The sequence below is a fragment of the Haliotis rubra genome, unplaced genomic scaffold (genome assembly GCF_003918875.1).
Source record: "Haliotis rubra isolate DU_JTF1 unplaced genomic scaffold, ASM391887v1 Scf727, whole genome shotgun sequence".
NCBI classification, from domain to species: domain Eukaryota; kingdom Metazoa; phylum Mollusca; class Gastropoda; order Lepetellida; family Haliotidae; genus Haliotis; species Haliotis rubra.
The window spans coordinates 340,018-352,510 of NW_025767443.1; the positions used below are offsets into that span (position 1 = coordinate 340,018).

General features: G+C 45.2%; 1 protein-coding gene across 1 annotated transcript in view; it reads right to left on the reverse strand.

Annotated features, from left to right (window-relative positions):
* Positions 1–11,629, reverse strand: part of LOC124259540 — a 40,958-nt gene extending 29,329 nt beyond the window's left edge. The window contains exons 1-4 of the mRNA XM_046693681.1: positions 11,581–11,629; positions 8,346–8,366; positions 7,647–7,746; positions 6,449–6,652 (exon numbers count right to left, since the gene is read on the reverse strand). Of these exons, the coding sequence (XP_046549637.1) occupies positions 6,449–6,652; positions 7,647–7,746 (304 nt within the window). The 5' untranslated portion in view covers positions 8,346–8,366; positions 11,581–11,629. The remainder of the gene's footprint in view (positions 1–6,448; positions 6,653–7,646; positions 7,747–8,345; positions 8,367–11,580) is intronic.
* Between the last annotated feature and the right edge of the window lie 864 nt (positions 11,630–12,493).

The following is a 12,493-nucleotide window of genomic DNA, read 5'->3' on the forward strand; positions in this document are numbered from 1 at the left end:
TGGCTAAAGGAAGCAACTCTGTATGGGCTCAGAGATTGTACACTCCTGGCTACAAGGGAAGCAACTCGCGATCGGTATGGAGCAGCGATTGTACACTCTTGGCTACAAAGGAAGCAACTCGGTATGGAGCAGCGTTAGGCCGCTCCGGGCTACAAGCGGGAAACAACTCTGCATGAAGATTGTACAATCCTGGCTACAAAGGGAAGCAACGAGGTATGGAGCAGCGACTGTTCACTCCATGGCTACAAGGGAAGCAACTCGGTATGGAGCAGCGATTTTACACTCCGGGCTTCAAGAAAAGCAACTCTGTATGAAGATTGTACACCCTGGCTACAAGGGAAGCAACTTGGTATGGAGCAGCGATTGTACACTCCGGGCTTCAAGGGAAGCAACTCGGTATGAAGATTGTACACTCCTGGCTTAAGGAAGCAACTATGTATTGGGCAGCGATTGTACACTCCGGGCTACAAAGGAAGCAACTCGGTATGGAGCAACAATTGTTCACCCCCTGGCTACAAGGGAAGCAACTTGGTATGGAGCAGCGATTGTACCTCCGGGCTTCAAGGGAAGCAACTCCGTATGAAGATTGTACACTCCTGGCTTAAGGAAGCAACTCTGTATGGAGCAGCGATTGTACACTCCGGGCTTCAAGAGAAGCAACTCTGTATGAAGATTGGCCTCCTGGCTACAAGAGAAGCAACTCTGTATGGAGCAGCGATTGTACACTCCGGGCTTCAAAGGAAGCAACTCTGTATGAAGATTGTACACCAGCGGGCTACAAGGGAAGCAACTTGGTATGGAGCAGCGATTGTATAGCCCGAGGCTTCAAGGGAAGCAACTCTGTATGAAGATTGTACACTCCTGGCTAAAGGAAGCAATTCTGTATGGGGCAGAGATTGTACCTCCGGGCTTCAGGGGAAAGCAACTCTGTATGAAGATTGTACACTCCCTGGCTACAAGGAAGCAATTCTGTATGGAGCAGCGATTGTACACTCCGGGCTTCAAGGGAAGCAACTCTGTATGAAGATTGTTCCCTCCTGGCTACAAAGGGAAGCAACTTGGTGTGGAGCAGCGGTTGTACCTCCGGGCTTCAAGTGAAGCAACTCAGTATGAAGATTGTACACTCCCTGGCTACAAGGGAAGCAACTTGGTATGGAGCAGCGATTGTGCCCTCCGGGCTTCAGGGGACGCAACTCTGTATGAAGATTGTACACTCCTGGCTAAAGGAAGCAACTCTGTATGGGCTCAGAGTTGTACACTCCCTGGCTACAAGGGAAGCAACTCGCGATCGGTATGGAGCAACGATTGTACACTCCTGGCTACAAAGGAAAGCAACTCGGTATGGAGCAACGATTGTACACTCCGGGCTACAGGAAACAACTCTGTATGAAGATTGTACACACCTGGCTACAAGGACATCAACTTGGTGTGGAGCAACGATTGTACACTTCGGGCTCCAAGGTGAAGCAACTCTGTAATATGAAGATTGTACACTCCTGGCGACAAGGGAAGCAACTTGGTATGGAGCAGCGATTGTACACTCCGGGCTTCAAAGGGAAGCAACTCCGTATGAAGATTGTACACTCCCGGCTAAAGGAAGCGGCTCTGTATATGGAGCAGCGATTGTACCCTCCTGGCTAAAGGGAAGCAACGAGGTATGGAGGAGCGACTGTTCACCCTGGCTACAAGGGGAAGCAACTCTGTATGGAGCAGCGATTTTACACACCGGGCTTCAAGAGAAGCAACTCTGTATGAAGATTGTACACTCTTGGCTACAAGGGGAAGCAGCTTGGTATGGAGCAGCGATTGTACACGCCGGGCCTAAAAGGAAGCAACTCGGTATGAAGATTGTACACTCCGGGCTTAAAGGAAGCAACTCTGTATTGGGCAGCGATTGTACACTCCGGGCTACAAGGGAAGCAACTCGGTATGGAGCAACAATTGTTCACCCCTGGCTACAAGGGAAGCAGCTTGGTATGGAGCAGCGATTGTACACCCCGGGCTTCAAGGGAAGCAACTCTGTATGAAGATTGTACACTCCTGGCTTAAGGAAGCAACTCTGTATGGAGCAGCGATTACACTCCGGGCTTCAAGAGAAGCAACTCTGTATGAACATTGTACACTCCTGGCTACAAGAGAAGCATCTCTGTATGGAGCAGCGATTTACACTCCGGGCTTCAAAGGGAAGCAACTCTGTATGAAGATTGTACACTCCGGGCTACAAGGGGAAGCAACCTGGTATGGGGAGCAGCGATTGTACACTCTGGGCTTCAAGGAAGCAACTCTGTATGAAGATTGTTCCCTCCTGGCTACAAAGGGAAGCAACTTGGTGTGGAGCAGCGATTGTGGCACACTCCGGGCTTCAAGTGAAGCAACTCTGTATGAAGATTGTACACTCCTGGCTACAAGGGAAGCAGCTTGGTATGGAGCAGCGATTTTACCCTCCGGGCTTCAAGGGAAAGCACCTCTGTATGAAGATTGTACACTCCTGGCTAAAGGGAAGCAACTCTGTATGGGGTGCTTGATTGTACACTCCGGGCTCAAGTGAAGCAACTCTGTATAGGGCAGAGATTGTACACTCCGGGCTTCAAGTGAAGCAACTCTGTATGAGATTATTGTACCTCCTGGCTACAAGGGAAACAACTTGGTATGGAGCAGCGATTGTACACACAGAGCTTCAAGGGGAACAACTCTGTATGAAGATTGTACACTCCGGCTACAAGGGGAAGCAACTGCTTATGGAGCAACGATTGTACGCTCCTGGCTACAAAGGGTAGCAACTCGGTATGGAGCAACGATTGTTCACTCCTAGCTACAAGGGAAGCAACTTGGTATGGAGCAGCGATTGTACTCCGGGCTTCAGGGAAGCAACTCAGTATGAAGATTGTACACTCCTGGCTACAAGGGAAGCAACTTGGTATGGAGTAGCGATTGTACCCTCCGGGCTTCAAGGGAAGCATCTCTTGATGAAAATTATTACCTCCTGGCTTAGGAAGCAGCTCTGTATGGGGCAGAGATTGTACACTCCGGGCTACAAAGGGAAGCAACTCGGTATGGAGCAACAATTGTTCACCCCTGGCTACAAGGGAAGCAACTTGGTATGGAGCAGCGATTGTACCTCCGGGCTTCAAGTGAAGCAACTCTGTATAGGTGTAGAGATTGGTCCTCCTGGCTACAAGGGAAGCAACTCGGTATGGAGCAGCGATTTTACACTCCGGGTTTCAAAGAAGCAACTCTGTATGAAGATTGTACACTCCTGGCTACAAAGGGAAGCAACTCGGTATGGAGCAGCGATTGTACACTCCGGGCTTCAAGGGGAAGCAACTCTGTATAGGGCAGAGATTGTACCTCGGGCTTCAAGTGGAAGCAACTCTGTATGGAGGATTGTACCTCCTGGCTACAAAGGGAAACAACTTGGTATGGAGCAGCGATTGTACACACCGAGCTTCAAGGGGAGCAACTCTGTATGAAGATTGTACACTCCTGGCTTAAGGAAGCAGCTCTGTATGAAGATTGTACCTCCTGGCTACAAGGGAAGCAACTTGGTATGGAGCAACGATTGTACCCTCCGGGCTTCAAGGGAAGCAACTCTGTATGAAGATTGTACCTCCTGGCTAAAGGAAGCAACTCTATATGGGGCAGGGTGTACTCTCCGGGCTTCAGGGGACGCAACTCTGTATGAAGATTGTACACTCCCTGGCTAAAGGAAGAGGAACTCTGTATGGGCTCAGAGATTGTACACTCCTGGTTACAAGGGAAGCAACTCGCTATCGGTATGGAGCAACGATTGTACACTCCGGGCTACAAGGGAAGCAACTCGGTATGGAGCAGCGATTGTACACTCCGGGTTACAAAGGGGAAACAACTCTGTATGAAGATTGTACACACCAGGTTACAAGGACAGCAACTTGGTGTGGAGCAACGATTAATACACTTCGGGCTCCAAGTGAAGCAACTCTGTATGAAGATTGTACACTCCTGGCTAAAGGGAAGCAACGAGGTATGGAGCAACGACTGTTCACTCCTGGCTACAAGGGAAGCAACTCGGTATGGAGCAGCGATTTTACACTCCGGGTTTCAAAGAAGCAACTCTGTATGAAGATTGTACACTCCTGGCTACAAAGGGAAGCAACTTGGTATGGAGCAGCGATTGTGAACTCCGGGCTACAAGGGAAGCAACTCTGTATGAGGATTGTACACCCTGGCTACAAGGGAAGCAACTTGGTATGGAGCAGCGATTGTACACACAGATCTTCAAGGGAGCAACTCTGTATGAAGATTGTACACTCCTGGCTTAAGGAAGCAGCTCTGTATGGGGCAGCGATTGTACCTCCGGGCTTCAAGAGAAGCAACTCTGTATGAAGATTGTACACTCCCGGCTACAAGGGGAAGCAACTGCTTATGGAGCAACGATTGTACGCTCCTGGCTACAAAGGTAGCAACTCGGTATGGAGCAACGATTGTTCCTCCCTAGCTACAAGGGAAGCAACTTGGTATGGAGCAGCGATTGTACACTCCGGGCTTCAAGGGGGAAGCAACTCAGTATGAAGATTGTACACTCCTGGCTACAAGGGAAGCAACTTGGTATGGAGTAGCGATTGTACCCTCCGGGCTTCAAGGGAAGCATCTCTTGATGAAGATTGTACACCCTGGCTTAAGGAAGCAACTCTGTATGGGGCAGAGATTGTACACCCGGGCTACAAGGGAAGCAACTCGGTATGGAGCAACAATTGTTCACCCCTGGCTACAAGGGAAGCAACTTGGTATGGAGCAGCGATTGTACCTCCGGGCTTCAAGGGAAGCAGCTCTGTATGAAGATTGTACACCCTGGCTTAAGGAAGCAACTCTGTATGGAGCAGCGATTGTACCTCCTGGCCTCAAGGAAGCAACTCGGTATGGAGCAACAATTGTACACACCTGGCTACAAGGGAAGCAACTTGGTATGGAGCAGCGATTGTACACTCCGGGCTTCAAGTGAAGCAACTCTGTATGAGGATTGTACACCCTGGCTACAAGGGGAAGCAACTCGCGTATGGAGCAGCGATTGTACACTCCTGGCTTCAAGGGAAGCAACTCTGTATGAAGATTGTACACTCCCTGGCTAAAGGAAGCAACTCTGTATGGGGCAGAGATTGTACGCTCCTGGCTACAAGGGAAGCAACTCGCGATGCATGGGAGCAACGATTGTACGCTCCTGGCTACAAGGGAAGCAACTCGGTATGGAGGGAAGCGATTGTACACTACCTGGCTTAAGGAAGCAACTCTGTATGGGGCAGAGATTGTACCTCCTGGCTTCAAGGGAAGCAACTCTGTATGAAGATTGTACACTCCTGGCTACAAGGGAAGCAGCTCGCGATCGGTATGGAGCAACGATTGTTACACTCCTGGCTACAAGGGAAGCAACTCGGTATGGAGCAACGATTGTTCACTCCTGGTTACAAGGGAAGCAACTCGGTATGGAGCAGCGATTGTACACCCTGGCTTCAAGAGGAAGCAACTCTGTATGAAGATTGTACACTCCTGGCTACAAGGGAAGCAACTTGGTATGGAGCAGCGATTGTAAACCTGGGCTTCAAGGGAAGCAACTCTTTATGAAGATTGTACACTCCCTGGCTACAAGGAAGCAATTCTGTATGGGGCAGAGATTGTACACTCCGGGCTTCAGGGGAAGCAACTCTGTATGAAGATTGTACCACCCTGGCTACAAGGGAAGCAATTCGGTATGGAGCAGCGATTGTACACTCCGGCTTCAAGGGAAGCAACTCTGTATGAAGATTGTACACACCTGGCTACAAGGGGAAGCAACTTGGTATGGAGCAGCGATTGTACACTCCGGCTGCTTCAAGTGAAGCAACTCTGTATGGAGCAACGATTGTACACTCCTGGCTACAAGGGAAGCAACTCGGTATCGGGGCAGCAACGATTGTACACTCCGGGCTTCAAGGGAAGCAACTCTGTATGGAGCAACGATTGTTCACTCCTGGCTACAAGGAAGCAACTCTGTATGGGGCAGAGATTGTACACTCCGGGCTTCAGGGGAAGCAACTCTTTATGAAGATTGTACACTCCTGGCTTAAAGGAAGCAACTCTGTATGGGGCAGAGATTGTACTCCGGGCTACAAGGGGAAGCAACTCGGTATGGAGCAACGATTGTTCACCCTGGCTACAAGGGAAGCAACTCTGGTATGGAGCAACGATTGTACACTCCTGGCTACAAGGGAAGCAACTCTGTATGAAGATTGTACACTCCTGGCTACAAGGGAAGCAACTCGGTATGGAGCAGCGATTGTACACTCCGGGCTTCAAGGGAAGCAACTCTGTATGCAGATTGTACACTCCTGGTTAAAGGAAAGCAACTCTGTATGCAGCAGAGATTGCGATCTGCTAGCTTCAGGGGAAGCAACTCTGGATTGAGCAGCGATTGTTCACTACGATTTAAGAGACACACCTTGATCAGGGAACATCCCGATGAACTCGTTGTGGGCGTAGTCGTAATAGGCCTTGTATTTCTCGTTGTAAGAATACTGTTCGATCATGCCTCTGTTGTGGACGTCGTCGAAGTGTTCGTGGACCTCTGTCGTCATGTTTTTGTTCACGACTACGGTGTCGACGTGAACCTCAAACGTGTTGGGGATAACTGGTCTCAGCACCACTGAAACACCAGTTAACATAATTTAACATCGCATAAACCACATAACATGATTTGAACGTCCATGCTAGTGTTTGGAAAGACTGAATACGATCTTTGCTTGTGTTTGGAAGGACTGAATACGATATTTGCTTGTGTTTGGAAGGACTGAATACGATATTTGCATGTTTGGTTGATAAGGCTGAATCAGTAATATTCCATCTGTGTGGGACCCGTGTAGGTCCGGGTTAGAATATTGGCCTTCAGTAACCAATGCTTGTCGTAAGAGGCGACTAATGGGATCTCAGGCTCGCTGACTTGGTTGACACATGTCATCGGTTCCCAATTGCGCATATCCATGCTCATGCTGTTGATCACTGGATTGTCTGGTCCAGACTCGATATGTACAAACCGCCGCCATGTAGATGGAATATTGCTGAGTGCGGCGTAAAGCTCCACTCACTCACTCCATCTATGTGAACCACGACTGTAAACAATCAAATCGCGACAATCCAGTGACTGACACCATGAGCATCGATGGATTCAGTTGGGATACCTGTCGCGCATCCAACCGACAGCAATCCCGTTGTTCGACTCTTAAGACAATAATAATAATCAAATTTATTGATTTGCATAGCGCCTTCCTTCCAACATTTGCTGCTCGGTGGCGCTTAAAGGTTCAGACAAGCATGGACTGCTGAAGTTTTAACCTCCATCTTTACGGGGTCTGTTATTGACTAGACGCATAAGAACAGCCACTGCCTCCTGTAGTATTGGTACATGAACACTGCATTTCATTCACTTGTTTGCTAGTTATGAGTCAAATCTTTGTCAGGAAACGTAGAAAATGAATGAACAGTTAGTCAGTTATTGACAGGCATGTCATAAAATAATCATTGGATATATACTTAATAAGAAATTTCGGTTTCTTAAGTTTAATGATATCATATCAATTACAGGTCCATGACCATTTCTAAAGGGTATTTTCTGTGTTAGTTTCTCGTGGTATAACACTTGCCTGATGTGGGTTGTGGCGGCAGCGGGGAACACACAGAAGTGTCCAAGGAACCGGCATCAATCAGCGGCAGCAGCAGCAGCAACATCAACAAACCACGCATCTGAAAAACTCATCCGGAATTAACATGATACTTCTCGATCGTGTTGGATGGCAGATAGAAGATCAGGTGGTGTGGCGATTATTGCACTTAAGTTACGACGTACATGTATGTACACGTGTGTGTGTTTGTGCGTGTGTGCGTGTGTGCGTGTGTGCTATTGACACCGTTCGGAACCAATGCCTATTTCATTCAGCTTGACAGCTGACGTGCCATGCAACAGTTTCACATGGGTACCCACGCACACACTGACTCTAGTCTCGGTGTGAGTTTAGTTCTACGCCGCACTTAGCAATATTCCATCTGAATGACGGCGGTCTGTAAACAATGGAGTCCAAACTGGACCTAACAATCCAGTGATCTACGCAGTTGTGATACGATGACATGTGTCAACCAAGTCAGCGAGCATGGCGCCTCTTACGACAAGCATGGTTTGCTGAAAACCAATTCTAACCCGGATCTACACGGGTGTATACAACAGGGACAAGATGACAGACATCAACCATTACTTTGGTTGCTGAGGTACAGTTCCAAACTACATCTTCATTGGAACTCTCTGCTAGTGCCAATTCTTTCGCTTAAAGTGGGAAAATAGAACTTACCTTGCTGAGATTCAATAAAACCTGCAAAGAGACCAAGGCACATATTAAGAGAATACAAAATAGTGAAGATGGCAATTTGAATGAATGATGATAAGAACATTGACAAACTTTTAAAGATGAAGATTTCAGTTTTGACAAACAAATAAATATGAATATTAGGTTATTGACAAACAGGTGAAGACTGCTTTATTGAATAACTAACAAAGATTAAGATTTGGTTTTTGACAAAATAGCAAGGAGGAAGATTGGTATATTGACAAACTAAAGATTTTGAAGATACGGGTCTTGTTATGCTAATAAAAAGATAAAATCTATGTCATTGAATAGCCTTTTAAGTTGAAAATTAGGTTATTAACAAAGTAATAAAAATGAATATTGGGTTATCAAAAAAAATTAATTTTTTTTAATGAAAATAAGGATATTGGCAGAGTAATATAGCTAAAGATTGGAGTATTGATAACCTGATACATACAAAGTTTGACAAATAGTGACAAACTATTAAAGATGATGATGGGCTTATTGACAAAGTAATATTGAAAATGTCATTAGAATTTTGAGAAATTAATTATACCTATTACATACAGGCATGCTCATAGAACTGTTTCGGCAGGGCAACACTAAATGTGTTATTTGGCTTTATTATCCATATGGTGAAACATAACCAGTGTCATATATTATCATATGTGCACATGTGCACATATCACTTCTGCCTAGCAACCATTGTTTCTCTATGTCGTCGTCTGTGACGTCACTTAAACAATTGAACGTGACGTCAATGAACAGGGCAGTCACACTTGCTTACCGTATTTTACTGCACAAATGTTCATGCATAAAATGGATAATAAACAAATTATTACACTCGCAAGTGTGCCACACGACTTATACAAAACTCGTGCAAAATTGTGTTGCCGTCGCTCTCGCTCGGGCAGTACAAAATGTCACACTCGTTTCGTATAAGTCGCATGACAAACTTGCTCGTGTAGTAATCTCTATATAGGTTTGATAATGAACTAGATACACGACTCCACGTACATTCCTAAACATACAACCCTATTAAACACTGATCTACCGAGTTACATACACCTCTTACGGGCATTACCGCCCCCGTGGTTATAGCGTCCGCCCGGAGAGCGTCATACAAAAATACGTTAAAATATGGTACTCGTTGGTCCCTGCCTGGTGCTCGACATTAATGGGTACAACAAGGACTGGTCGGCTCGGAGTCAGTGTAATGTGTCTGAGTGGGGTATTCATGCTTCACTGCGGCATGGTATCTCAGTGGGCTAGCACTATAAAACGAGCTTAAATCTGGGGTAGTACAAGCAGCCACACATACACACGCATGCACGTCGTCATATGAGAGAACTAATCTTAAGTGCGAAGTTAAACCTCATTTCATCTCAACTCTTACGAGCATTGTATAACTTTAAAAGAACACACAAACACCAATAATGGTTACACTATAATGACACGTAAACCAGGGTTTAACGCAGTGTGCGAAATGACCACTGGCCCGCTAGCCCGTGGCTAGTGAAAATCTAGTCGGGCCAGTAAATCTCCACAGTCACTGGCCCGACTGCCTAGTGAATTGTCATGGGTTCATTTTTTAAATACATCATTCTCTCCGACTTGTAGTTTCAATACACAGTTAAATCATGCAATATTATGGCCTGATAAATGATGGTATTTTACCTTTCGGTAATATTTGGCTTAGTTTCTACATAAAAAATTCGGACTAGTGAATTATTTTGTGGGCTAGTAACCTTCAGGCATAGCTAGCCCGACTCGCCAGGAGAATGGACCTAGAAAAAAACCAAAACACCGCGTCCAGAGTGACCCAAAGCATTATTGTACCCACAACAAATCCAGGACTTAAATGTTTGGTTGTATCTTTCAGAGCGGTTGCATGCATCATTTCACTCATCAGTCCATGATCAATGTTTCATTCCAGGTTCTAACAAAATGATAAAAACATACAGTTCTCTACACCACACCGTTACATCACAGGACCCTCATATTGACTGACTGACTGAGTTTGGTTTTACGCCGCTTTTAGCAATATTCCAGCAACATCACGGCGGGGGACACCAGAAATGGGCTTCACACATTGCACCCATGTGGGGAATCGTACCCGGGTCTTCGGTGTGACAAGCCAACGCTTTAACCACTAGGCTACCCCGCCGCCCACCCTCATATTGCGCGATAGGACCCTAATAGCTGGGGGTCCCGGAACCCCCTTGTTTGTGAATTGAGGTAAAACCATGGTAACGGTTTGTGACGTATGCCACCGGTGGAGCAGGATACGCTAAGAGCATAATGTTTTTATGTGTTTCACGCTGCCACCAAATTCTGAACATTGGTCGGTCGGTCGGGCGAAAAAAACTAAAAAAAAAGAAAAACCTTGATAAAGACAATTCTACAAACAAAATGTTCTTGATTCTCATCTATTGTAATTCTTATTAGAATTTCTCGCGTTCTTTGGACTTGTGGCAGCGACTGATTAAAACATTTTAGATAGATAAACATTTTATATGACGAGGCGGTACGTTTTAGGTTCGAAGCTGCGGTGTTGGCATGAAAAAAAGGGGATTGGCAATAAAATTAGAAAGGTCGGTCGGGCGATGAGAAACACAAAAAATAAAAATGCTGCCCTAGTCCTTTCGCCAACGCTTGATATCAATCACCACTGTGTGTTGAATTGGTGATTTATTAACAAATACAGTCGGATTGGTCTATCCTTTCAGCCGACCATTTTTGTTGCTACTATATGTAAAAATGATACCATTTCTTCAGAGACATATAATAGTATCTATGACAACAAGAAAAATACCTTTAGCACCGTATGCTGTTCCGTAAATATGTACTATGAAGAAATATCCCTGTATAGCAACGTAACTATATTTTATGTGTAGATGTGTATTTCTAACCACTCCTACATAAATCATTATATCAAATAACCCTTTGATAAGGGTGAACATAAGATTGTTTAACAATACGCCAATCTCATTGTCAGTGAAGACAAACACAGTATAAATAGTTCAACACTTAAGTTTGAATATTCCAACTTGATGGCATCATATTGGACACGAATCTCTCTGTAAACGAAAAACGGATAGTTTCTTGTGTTAAATACCATTTCTTAAAGTCGAAGTGTATAATGGACGTTATTTCAATACGTAAATGTATTAATCAAGGTATTAAATTTAAATACCGTTTATAAATAAAATCTACCTACCTGGGGCGTAGGAAATCCGAGGTGACCATTTATCACGGAGAGTGTCACAGTGACGATAACAACATGAGTAAAGTCCAGGTTAACCGTTATCTGCCATTTACTGAAGAGACAGGGAGTGTGTTAAACAACCACTGCAGATTATTATAGTTATGATGTTATAACAACCTTTAAAAGTACAGCCAACAATTTTATATTTGTGACAATTTTCTATTTTATTACAGTGCCAAGTTACGATGTACAGCAAACTACGGTTTTAACGAACTCCAAGGACCATAAATTACAGTTCGTTATAACCGTAGTTATACATACGCAGTTTTACTAAAACATACAGCTGGTGGTCTTGTTCATGAAGCGCACCGTGACAGGCGAACACTTTAACCCCTTGGCCACCCCATGTCTCGCCGTATCATTCACGTTATGCATACCTTTGGAAATAATAAAGATATTTACAATTAGGAAGGAGCCACGTTTTGGTTGCCTTTTCGGAAAAAATTTTTTCAAAGTAGCCGACAAAAGAATCCCTAACTTTGAAAATTAGGCAAAACTTTGCCTTCTCGAAAATTCGGGTTTAATTCCCCATTTTGGCGGGATGGGTTAGGACAGATTACGATACCCCATTGCAATAGCAATGAAAGGTGTGTGATAGTGGGGTCATTGTTAAGGTACAGTGATATTTCAGCAAGAGTAACTTTGAATCCTAACTTTGAAAATTGGGCAAAACTTCTCTTGCCTTCTAGAAAACTCGGGTATAACAGCCCAGTTTGGAGGGATAAGTTAGGAATATTACGAAACCAGTTTCAGTGATATTCCAGCAACAGCACTGAAAGTTGTGTAAAAGTCGGCTCATTGTTAAGGTACGGAGATAGCGCGTCGGTGTAGATAATTTGGTGTTTATCAGCACACCATCCTTCTT